At 34.7% G+C, this 12273-nt stretch overlaps 1 protein-coding gene across 2 annotated transcripts in view; it reads left to right on the forward strand.

The window, feature by feature from the left end:
• FAM3C (FAM3 metabolism regulating signaling molecule C) overlaps positions 1 to 11385 on the forward strand; it is a 29433-nt gene extending 18048 nt beyond the window's left edge. For both annotated transcript variants that reach the window (XM_074870177.1, XM_074870178.1), the window contains exons 4-10: positions 357 to 386; positions 805 to 928; positions 4665 to 4723; positions 5401 to 5451; positions 5873 to 5957; positions 8446 to 8572; positions 9640 to 11385. In XM_074870177.1, coding sequence (XP_074726278.1) covers positions 357 to 386; positions 805 to 928; positions 4665 to 4723; positions 5401 to 5451; positions 5873 to 5957; positions 8446 to 8572; positions 9640 to 9729 — 566 coding nt within the window. In that variant the 3' untranslated portion in view covers positions 9730 to 11385. The remainder of the gene's footprint in view (positions 1 to 356; positions 387 to 804; positions 929 to 4664; positions 4724 to 5400; positions 5452 to 5872; positions 5958 to 8445; positions 8573 to 9639) is intronic.
• The last annotated feature ends 888 nt before the right edge of the window (positions 11386 to 12273 follow it).

Raw genomic sequence — 12273 nt, forward strand, 5'->3', positions numbered from 1 at the left:
TCCCAGTGTTAGGTGGAAGGAGCCCGGTCCTGGTGAAGCTGTAAGAGGGGAATTCATTTGACTTCAGTGCCCACACCTCCACAAATCCCTGGTGGGGATCTCTGTGGATCTTTGTGTTAATTGGAGAGTCATAAAATAAGGCAGTGCTTCTAAATGTGATTCCTGATCACTTTCATTCTTCTATCATGTAAAGGTTAATGTTTTTATTGGAACATAATCTTCAGATATATTAGATACTTCATTTCAACCAACCTGTTTTTATAGGGCTACAGAAAGGTTTTTAATTTATAGCATATTTTATAGCAGATGACACTTTAATAGTAACATCTTGTAAAACTTTCTTTTTTGCATTTTAGCTAGATCAGCACTGGATGCAGCTGCACGCTGTGAGTATTCATATGCATGTGTTACTGCTGTGACTTGCTTTTGCTAATAACAGACTGTTGCATTTTCGTAGTTAGGAAAGTCTTAATTACACTTTAAATGCAATCAGAAAGTAATTTTCTTCTTTTCCTGATTTCCCTAAATTTCTGGTAAAGTCTGTTTTTTTGCCAGCATTTTACTTGTAGTTTTGTCTCTTGGTTTTTGATGACAGTACTAGAGCGAGTAGCAGGGTGAGAACAAGAAGTAGAATAATGAGGTACTGCAAGAATCTAGATTATTTTAAGCTGTTCTGAAACTGCAGATGAGATACCATTTGTCTTTGCTCTTTTCCTTGAATTCCTTCAGAAAACTAACTGATATTTCTCTATTAGCCTACCTGTGGTGGTGTCTCTAAAATCCTGTTTTATTTCCATTTGAAAGCTACAAAACCTCCAAGATACAAATGTGGGATCTCTAAAGCTTGTCCTGAAAAGCATTTTGCATTCAAAATGGCAAGTGGAGCAGCGAATGTAGTTGGACCTAAAATTTGTGTAGAAGATAATGTGTAAGTATTTTTACCTGTATCTAAGTATCTCTTTCAAATGCTGTCTTGGATGACTTTGCACACAAAATCAGCAGTTTAAATGATTCTTTGTAGGTTTTGTTTTGCCAGCAGTTTGATCACATGAAAAAATTATATTGCATTATAACTTCATCTCTGATGAAGCACACTTAATACTCTTTAGTAAATCCAGAAATGTATGCTATTTTAATACATGAAAGATAACTTACACTTTTCAGGTTTACAGATTTAAGGAATCTAATTAGATTAAGTTAGACTTTGTCAAATCAGATACAAACTTGCTTCCAAGTAACTTGTTCTTGTACCTCTAATAGTGATTCAGTGAACAATTGTATTTTTAAGTAATTACTCTTGATACTTCTAACTGAATGTCATCAGCTAAAACTATGTTGTGAAATTGTCTTTTGCAAATCATCTTCTAAACTATTTCCATATTACCAATGCCACAACATATTTTCCACTTCTTTAAAGCCTAAGTTCAAAAGGGAAAAATACTATTTAAATGATCAGTAGTTACTTAATTGTGCTGATGGAAACTAAAGTTAATCAACTTGAAATAATTGTAAAATGAGGAAGGGAAGTGCTTGAAACACAGTTTGGTTTTGAGTTTAAGTCCTGTATTTCTAAGTATTTTTAACACAGTATTATCAGTAATACCTTTCAGTAATCCCCATAAAGGAAATATTAATATTTATATTTGGACTCTACTTCTTTGTTCTTAGGTTGTTCCTGTTCATTGTCACCCAGAGTGTGCAGCTTTACATAACACAATCTTTTCACTCAATTTTGTATGTCACATGTTAGAAAAGACATGATGTTTAGCATTGTCAGAAGGAGATTTTTTTTAAATATCAGTCACACTTTGCCATTGCCTTATATTTGCATTTAAATTACTCCAGTTCATCTGTTTCTCAGCTTATGCTATATTACAGAATGGTTCAGATAGCACGTACAGTGGTTAGTGCTAATGAATTCTAGAGCAAATGGCAACTTCACTGTGAACAACATAACCCCATGTAATATAGTAAATAGGATAATTAATCTGTAAGAGAATAAAAAGTATTGGTTTACATTTTCCATCACTTCACTCTCTAAAGTAACTGTAAGATTAGGCTTATATGATCCTAGAGAAGACTTTATTTTTAGCACTAACTAGCAATTAAGATGTAGTGAAGTTGAAATGGCAGCTTTTTTCCCTGACAACTAAAGATGTGCAGCTTCGTTGCTTTCTGTTATTAGTAGAAACACAAATAGTATTCAAATTTCAAGCCATTCTTCTGTGAGGCTGACTTACCTCAAGCTTGCTCGCTTGTGTAGGAGTGTGGCAGCAGAGCATCATGGTGTAGTTGGGGAGCACGTGCAAAGTGAGCATGAGCACGGTTTGCATGTACTAAGTAAAAGCTGCTAGGTTCTGCTTTCAGTTCTTATCGCTGATTTGCTTCGTGACTTTGGACAGTCTTATCTAATCTCTCTACATGGTATTTTTGGTGTTGCAAAACTTGCTACCTTCTCATTCTGGTTGCTAGGAAGCTTAATATCTGTGAAGACTTAGGGTGATTCACTGATTAAAAGTTGTGGCAGTGCAAGTAATGTTTTAACTCCAGGATTGTAGGGCACTTTTTTTTTTTTTTTTAATGTCTTGCTTACTGGTTAACTAAGAAGAGATTGGTGTTCCTGTCCAAAAGAAATAAATCTTCTACTGGATATTTCACTGAAGTGAGTGATGAAAAGAAAGTGGTTGCTGGCAAGAAATCCTGTATTCTTTTAATACTAGCATGCACCTTAGTGCACAGCTGTTGGAGTCTTAAGTCCAGTTTCCTTTGACAAAAATCTTTCTAATCCTTCTGAGGAGAACTTGTAATGTTTATTTAAACATCCACCAGAAAATTTGCTTGATTTTATATTCTCTCCTGCTTTGCTCATAAGAAGTTTGATTTCTCTTTCAAAAGCTCCCATAACTTGCTGATTGTTAATTGTTGGAAGAATTCTAAAACTGATGAACGGCTGCCCTCCTGTGAGAAAACTGTCACATTACAGCCTGTACTTTTGGTGACTTAGTGCATGAGCGATCTCAGTTGTGTAAAGTAGTATCTCAGAGCTCTGACAAAACTTGCTTACTCTTCAGTAGCTCTTTTTTTAGTGATATTTTCTGAACTCATTCCTGAAAAATGCTTTTTTCTGATTACTTTGTATTCTTCATACATCCAAGATAAGGAAGCAGGGACAATTTTTCATAATTTGTCAATGATATTTGCAATATAGTTTTTTTCTGTGTATGAAACATAAGGATGTCACTTGGTTTATGAGAGTACTAAAGTTGATGGTATAATTCAGAATGCATTTCTTAATTTTTCTTTTTAATTATATAGATATTTTGGTCTGAAGTAGGAATTCTGCTGTATAGAAGTTCAGTTACAGCCTTGTTCTCCTGTGTTGGAAGGACATCATCCAAATTAGAAAAATGTACTTTAGTCATCATCAAAGTAGTTGCTACTTCATGGGCTTTTTAGAAGAAGGGGCAATATTGCTATACTGCTTTACCAGCAACTTCTCCATGCAGTTTTACTTCTATTACGAAGCCAGTTGCAAGATTGTGCTGCAGTAACCTTATAGCAGAATGTTGCACTATATTCCTTTAATAACTAGTAATTCTTGTATTCATATTTGCAGGATTTTTTTGTTGTCTGAAATCCCTTATAACTTTTGTTACATGTGTGGATTTTCAGCATCTAGTCACCCCAGTACTGGATATTTTTTGATTGCTATTTATTTACAGAGAATTTTGTAGTTGAAGTAAAAGCAAGTTCTTAATTCTTTTGGTAAAACAAATGTCCACTACATTTTATACAAGCAAAGGAATGTGTTCAGAACTTCACTGCCTTTTTTCATTTATGTTTTCAGTCTTTATTTGCCATATGTTTTTATTGTTTAGAATGGATGCTCAGGCATGACATGAAAGTCATGTGATCAAGAAGAAATGATCCTCCAGTGGCTAAAACATTTCTGGAGTTTCCTACATTGCACAATGCATTTCTTCTTTCCAGCTCCTTTGCTGTTCTGAGTTTGGCCAAGTAATTGCTGTCATAGAGTGCAACGGTTTTGTTGGGACATGTAACTGTGCTCCAAGATTATATTCAACTTTTGTTGAATATGAGTCCCATCAGTGTATTGACTATTTTTCTTGGATTTAAGTTTCCTTGCATTGGTACAAGTAGCTAACTGCTTTGACTTTCTTGTTTTTTGGTGTGATGCTGCAATTTTAATTTTAAATGCCCCCGTTCGTTAGCTTTTAAACTCATTAACACATTTTTGTTCATCATGTGCTTACAAAAAAGCTTAAAATGTTGGTTACAGGACTGTGCTAAGCTCCTCAAATTATTATTTGTTTCAGGCTCTTTAACTGTAAGGGATTTTCTTAAATACATTAATAGCACTTTATTTTTTGTGACAATATACACACATACTTTGAAACAAAGATGATTGAGTGATCAGATGAAATAGGTACAGCTGCGGGTATTTGATCAATTGTTCTCAATTCAGTGGTGCCATTAGAGCACACAGATTTGTTCAAGGAGACCTTGCTTTGTTTAAGTACTCATGAACATGTGGTCTTTCAACTATGTATTTCTTACAATTTGATCGATCCTATTTAAAAAACAGAAATGTTTCACATCAGGAAATTGTCATTTTAAAAATAAAATTGTTTATTTTGTTTCAGTTTAATGAGTGGAGTTAAAAATAATGTTGGCAGAGGAATAAATGTGGCCTTGGTCAATGGTAAGTGACATTTTAAGTGAGCAGATTGTCTTAATTTTCAAAGTGTTTCTGCAATTTAAGGTGAAATACTGTGGGATGATGAAAGGCAAGCAGGAGCAGTAAAGGAAGTATTCAGCATATTTATGCATGTATTAAAAAGAAAACTCTACCTTCCATCAAATAGTGCTTTTGTAGACAGCATAGTAAAATAAAAAAAAAAGCTAATGAGATTACTATATTGTCCACTTCTATTTGTTCTGGATGTTCAAATCAGCTAAGATTTTTCCAGTCTATAGCAAAACATGCAGTGTAATTTTAATCTTTCTTATGTTGCACTAAAGGCAACCTGTAGCTGTACTATCTATTTTTGCAAAGACAACTTAAAAAAAAAGGCAAATATATGAAGTGAATTTTCTTTATTGGTTTTAGAGGCTGTGGGTTTTTTATTTTATATGCCACTTGAAGCAAAATCAGAAGTTGCATCTTCTCCCTTTTTTTCCTTTTACATTTTTCTGCACCTTTCACAAACTACTATGCTGTTTAAGGAGCAATCTTTGTTAAGAGTTACCATAGTAATTGATTTATGTGGTGTCTTCTGCAGCACTTTCTCTGAAAGAGTCCTTAAGAGGAGTTGGACATATTGTCTGTAAAATACTTCTGGCTGTATTTGTTGACAACAAATATTTCTTTTTCTGCAGGTAAAACAGGAGAACTATTAGACACTAAATTCTTTGACATGTGGGGAGGAGGTAGGTGCAGTTACCTTAGCTGATTAGAGAGAAACAACTTAAATGGCTCTTCTTCACACACCCCCTGCCCTCCCCCCTTCTACAGGCTCCATTAGCTGTGGTGGTTTAAGGTGATAGTTAAGGGGTGCTTCACCTCTACCTTTGTAATTGTGCGTAGAGATGGTATGGTTAATCAAACACACTTGTTCTCCCAAGTAGTTCCCACTAGTGGTTGTCTTTACACAACATGGATGAAACTCTTTCTGTAAAATTAAAAGAGTTCTCTTTGCATTTTATCTTTCTCCTGCTTAGCATCTTTTTATAAATTTATAAGTAGATTTACGAATATTCTTAAAAGGAATGTCTTTGCAGGAAGGCATTGCAGGTGTTTAATAAGCAACCATTCCATATTTAAACAGTTTTGTGTTCTCTCTCTTTTCAGATGTGGCACCATTTATTGAATTTCTGAAGTCCATCCAGGATGGAACGATTGTGTTAATGGGGACATATGATGATGGTGCAACCAAGTATGTCATTGATTTACATAGTAAATATTGCTTAAAATTTTAAATGCTGTTTTACTCTGAAAAAATCAATGCATTCTTTATCACAAAATCGCTTTTGATAAAGTTTTGCTCTTCTAAGATGACAGATTTGAAACTATGCTTTCAGTTCCTTAGTTTTATAATGCTGATGTGGTTTGGGGACAACAAGGATCAAATTAGAACTAACCAGGTGTAATGGGTTATGTATGTGTAGACATAGAGGACTGTTAGGTGTATACTTTTGTGATCCTAACAACAGAGAAACAATATATTAGATATTAAATTAGACCCTTTAGCAGAAATATCACAAGTGTTTGAAAATCTGAAAAGGCTAGAGACTAATAGTTGACTAATTACCAATTCCTATATCAATACACAGTTGGTTTTTTTGATCCTCTGAGAAAATATGTTAGTGCATCAAGGAGACAATGTAGGGCATATAGTCAGTCCCACAAACTGCTTACTTGTAGCTGTGAAGAATATATTTGCATGTCAGGCATTGTACTTTTTTAAAACCATACACTTACCCTCCCTGGTTCCTGAAGACCCTGTATGTTTCTACCTGCTCTCCCAGAATTTGTCCCCACCTCTTTTTTTTGAATATATGCTGCCAAGGATATCTGTCTTTTTGGAGATGTGCTGGTTTTACTGTTGCTGATAGCTTATTCTGTCTTATACTAGTAAATTCAGAAGTGTCCACACATAGAAGCAGGACTCTGAGAACATACTCTGGTGGAAACTGGTCTGTTCCATCGAGCACTTTTCTCTGATCAACTCCAAGACAGAGTTTGGTGGTTATAGGGTTGCAGAGACCATCCCCGATAGGCCTTGACTATATCCTTTCTTTTGAAGTCTGAGTGTGCTAGTGTGCACCTCATACTTTTTGGCCTCAGTGTTTGGACTGTTCCACCTTAAAGCTGTTGAGTTTATTGATGTAGACATAGCCTACAAGGTTTTAGTTCTCTTTAAGCATTATCTTCCAACCTTCCCAACTTTTGTCAGCTTTAATAGATACTAAAAATGACTGCAGAGTTTGTATTGTAATCTGCTCCTCACTTAAGCCATCCTGTCCAAAGGATTGCTTTTCATAGTGAAAATTAAGAGGTTTTTGTTTGCCTTTTCCTCTGTTGTTTTAATAATACTTAATTTTTTCCTAATGTGTTCTGTACATTTTTTTACTCTTTTAGTTCAATTTATCTGCAACTTGTCTGTATTTTTGATATATGAGCAACTTTCCTGTGACTAAGTCCTGACTTTGCAGTGTGCAGTATTTGCAGTAAATAGTTCAGTGTCTGTACATTCTCTGCTTTTAGAAGAAAGCAATTTAATGTTTATGCCAAGGATGGATCTTCTGTCTGTTGTTCTATTTACTTGTTATGTTACTTTTCTTTTTGGTCTTTTTCCTTTCTTTAATGTCTTATATAGTAAGTACAGTTAGTTTGTTTCAATAATCATGTCACAGCTGATGTTTTTGAAAGCTTGTATGTAGATATAATATCAGTTAAATCAAGGCAAAGCAATTTGGCCCATTCATGCTGACAGCCAGGAACTACTGCTTATTACTGATACTACAAAATTAGCCAAAACCTTATCACTGGTGGTTGATGGTAATCATAAATGCCATCTTGAAAAATGTTCTTGAAAACAATTAAAATTGTGAAGAACCAACATGTTTAAAAGATAAAATATTTTTATTTTTGTTTTTTTAAAACACAAGCTGCCCTAATGCTCTAGCAACTTGGACTGTGGGTTGTGCAAATAACGTCCAAAGTACTTAACTGTTTTCATAATTTTAGCTAAAGTGAGTCATTCAACTACATCTCAGTAAGTAGTAATAATCAGAAGTTCTGTGTGTTGTTTAGTAATCGGGCAAATGTAGTAACTGAAAGGAAGAAATAAAGAGCTGTTATTTGGAGTTTTTTGAATGATAACTTATCATCCTACAGAATTGTTTGCCCTTTACTAAAATTATCCTACTTGGACCTACAGGCACTGAACCATTCTGTGGGGCAGCATTCTGAATTTTGAATTAATTGACCCAAGCAGACAAGAACTTCTTTCATATATTTAGGTCATTCTTCTAATCTAAAATAGCTTTTACTTTATCTAGACTTCAGCTTGAGCCTGCAAACAATGTTTACTTTAAAGGATGACTTTTTTTGGTTGCTTGGTGAATTGCTAATGTGACTTGAGATGTATGTATAATTTCTCACAGGAGAGGGTTCTTGGCTTTTGTTGGTGTACTGATAGGTTTGTATGCAGGTTCCTTGAGATTATAATATTAAAGAACAGTGCTAGTGAGATCAAGTGATTTCAGAACTAGCCTTATCTGATTTTGAAAGATAGATCTTGCCCAATATTGACTGACTTAAACTATATTTAATCAGATTAAAGCTGAGTGGTCCGTTGAACAATGAAAGCTCTAAGGGTATGTATTTTATTCACATACTGAACTTCTGTTTTGTTCAAGGCTTAATGAGGAAGCACGGAAACTGATTGCTGAATTAGGAAGCACATCTATTACTAACCTTGGCTTTAGAGACAACTGGGTCTTCTGCGGTGGAAAAGGAATTAAGACTAAAAGTCCATTTGAACAGGTCTGTTATTCTGTAATTTACTGGAATATAACAGCTTACATTAATAACAGCATAGCATGTTTTATAAATACCATGCATTTGTTTAAGATGATGGGTATTTATTGCAGTAGTGACACACAGTGTTATTTTCAAATTTATTGCTTGACTGATCTCCTTTTAAATGTACAAAAAAGATTTTTTTGGTGATTCACAACTAAGAAAAAAATCTCATGGGGTAGGTCATCTTATCCCAATAACTAGATCATTTATCTTTTTAATGAATCCAATTAAAGTGAAGAATTAAAAACTTACTGCCTAGTGCTTGTATTTTAGATGCACTGACAATGGTAGACCTCCAGCAAGTAAGTAGTAGTTAAGGTGTTGGTGTTCCCAGCTGTTCACTTTGCTCTTCTGTCAAAAATTATTGCTGCTATAGCAAAATTTATGAAATAGAATATGTTCCCAGACTTCAGCTGTTACAGTTCAACATGTCTTTGTTGCCTTTGATTACTGGTAAAGGTAGCTTTGTACTAGGAGAGTAAGCAGGGGCGTTCTCTTTGCCAGCTTTGAGAGGGCGTGGGAACTAGGGCAGGAGCAGTGGCAGACTCTTGGAGGCAGTAATGTCTTACCTGACTGCCCACAGATGGTTGCTTGGTGGAAAAATAACCCCCTAATTTTCAAAAAAGGTGAACAGTTAACATTAATGTTCTTTAAAATCTGACTATTTGTTTTCAGTGCTTTGTAAATGCAGTATCCTTATTTATTTTTTCATAGTGGTTCATGCTTTAATGCAGTTGGTCTTTTCCTTGCTTGTCTCTCTTCCTAAATGAACATCCATAATAAATTTTAAAAATGTTTTCGCAGTATGGCTTAACTGTTTTTAGCAGACACTTGTCTGAGCAAGTTACATTAAGTGGTGAATACGGAGAAATTGTTATATTTGATACAAAGCACAAGAGGCTACTAGTGATGTCTTCTCTTCGTCCATGGCCTGAAAATGAGTAAATAAAATGTCTTTTAAAGCTGTGAGTTAAAGCGAAAGGATAAATGACTTACATTAACGGTAGATTGATGTTTTGTATTTATAGCATATAAAGAACAACAAGGACACAAACAAGTATGAAGGCTGGCCAGAAGTTGTTGAGATGGAAGGCTGTATCCCTCAGAAGCAAGACTAAATGAAAAAAAAAGGAAAGGAGAAAGAATATGGAAGAAAATGCACTTTCTGCTATTATTAGGGAGAGGGCTATGAAGGAGACTGTACTATAAATAATATTTTTAAAGCATGCAACCATCTTGTCGGTGTGTGCATGAGCACTGACATTTTGAATATTGGGATTATTTATTGCTAACACACATAGAAATCCTTTTTGTAAATATGTCCAAAATAAAAGAAACATTAAATCATTTCTATGCAGGTTTCTTAAAAGCACAGTATTTAGTTTGCCTGTGGTAAATGATATCTTGTAGATCAACTAGCTAATAAATTGCATATGAGAATAATAAACAGATCCTGACAAATGTTGTACTGTTCTCTTAACAGCGTAATGTTGCTGTGAGTATGTAACCTTTGTGGAATATTGTAGATTTTAGTGATAAGTTAATAAAGAACTTTAATTTTTTTTATCCTCTGCCTTTTTAATGGCAGCATCACTTTTTATTAAAGCTATTTGGTTATTCTAATACGAAGTGCTCCAGAAATTTATTTTGTAGTCCCCCATCAAAACTGAATAATCGGCAAAGGAAGAATACATGATAGTGTAACACAGATATGCCATGAGAAGCACAATAGAAATTATTTTTATTAGGGGAAGAACAAAACTAAATATAGAAATAGTGTCTATGATATTTAAAAGCAGCTTGGAAGTATTTGTACTTCCTTGAAAATAATGTTTACTTTGTAGAAGAGGCTTGGCGTGTTAAGCAGCAGTACTGTGACTAACTTGTTCAGATTTTATTGCAATTCTTGTACTGCTGCTTAACCATCGATTTACTTATGGCTGTTCAGCTGTAGTGGCTAGTCACGTAGTAAATGTGCATAATGCAACAGCTTCCTCTTTTAGTTCTAACATCAGGAATAAGTTTCCCATCACAAAGGGCCTGTTAGAAAGCAGTCTGCCTTCTGGTGAGAGTTGTTTCAGCGTACACAATTGTGCATCTTTACCACCTATGTTACATCTAATGTGAGCTGAGGCAATTTGTTCCTACGGTAAGATGTTAGAGAAATCATTGTATCTGGGGTTATGCAATGTGTGACATTTTAACTTAACGGACAATGTTTCCTTGATTCTTTTTTTTAATGGAAAAAATGGACCAAGTTGAAGTGGCCTTATTCTTTAGCTTGTATCAGAGCTGTGAGAGAACGTTGCTTTCTTTGGAAACTTCTGTTTCTTTTAAGTAGGGCCAGCTTGAACTTTTGCTGGAACTAGGTTAGTATGGTGTAGGTGATGGTGTCGGTATTTCAAAATAGGGACTGACAGAATTGGGTGTAATCTCTTGGAGCTTTATGTCATGAATTCTGGTATAATCTTCAAAAACTTTTAGCTAGTACCATGGGACAAAAGCCACAAAGGATTTTTCAGGAATCCACAGTGTGAGTTGAACACAGTGGCACTCAAAATAATAGTATTGTTCATGTCTTCTGAGACCAATTCTGTGCACTAAAAATTTCAAGGAATATTGGGAATTGCCTTGTAAGTAAAATAAATAACCTGTGATACCAGAGTAAGACTGGATTCTGAGTTGTTCTGTATGTTTTAACTAGCTTGTTAAATAATGTGGTTTTCCCTCAAGTTTAATGTAGAACAGCAATAAATCCACCTTATACAGTGAAACTGCTTTTGTTACATCTTTCAGATTTTCTTGTGTAGGAGGACATGTCAAAATCATGTATATTTCTTCATCAAAGTAAACCCCTGTTTCTGTCAATTGGAAAATAACTTTGATTTCATAACATTGGGCTATTGTGGAAAGCTAATTGTGTAAGTCATGGAATTTTCACAGAAATACAGTTTTCTTGGTGTATATGCCAGAATTGGTTATGCTGCTACCTAGAATAATATCAAAATTTTGAAGTTGCTTGGGGGCTTAAGAGAAACAAACATTTGTCTGCATGAGTAATTTCCCTGGACTACTCTTTTCTTTATTATTCTGGTTTTGAATGCCAATGTATATTTCATCTATAATTAAATTAAAGAGTTCATGTTTCCTCTACAAAGTTAAATGTTAAAGGCAGACCTCTTAGCCCTTGTATCATTTAAATTTGTGCCTTTTTTCCCTGGCGATCTAAATTAAGTAAGGGGTTAAAAGTCATATTAAAGTTGCACCTGCCACAAACCTTTTAAACAACAGATTTTAAAGCAATAAAATGGTAGGATTGTTTTTGTAACTTCTTAAATAGTTTGATTCTTCTGGTTTTGATGGAAAACTTCCTCTTATTCTCTAACCCAAGTCCTCACAGCTGTATTGTACCACATATAATAGGACTCTCTTCAAATATATAAACTTGTATTAGAGTGGCCATGCAAGTGGGGTCTCCTTGCTTTTGTCCATCATCATGGTCTGTTGACTTGCCACAAGATCTAGTCATGCCATCTCTCACTTCTGCCTTGAGTGGGCTAGTTACAGTGTATCCCCTTGTTGAGGTAAACTTTCTGATGCTTATTCTAAAGAAGTGAGACTTTCAGATAATCTGTCTGCATTTCATTTGAGTTACCAAGCTC

This window comes from Strix uralensis, chromosome 5 (genome assembly GCF_047716275.1).
Source record: "Strix uralensis isolate ZFMK-TIS-50842 chromosome 5, bStrUra1, whole genome shotgun sequence".
NCBI classification, from domain to species: Eukaryota; Metazoa; Chordata; class Aves; order Strigiformes; family Strigidae; genus Strix; species Strix uralensis.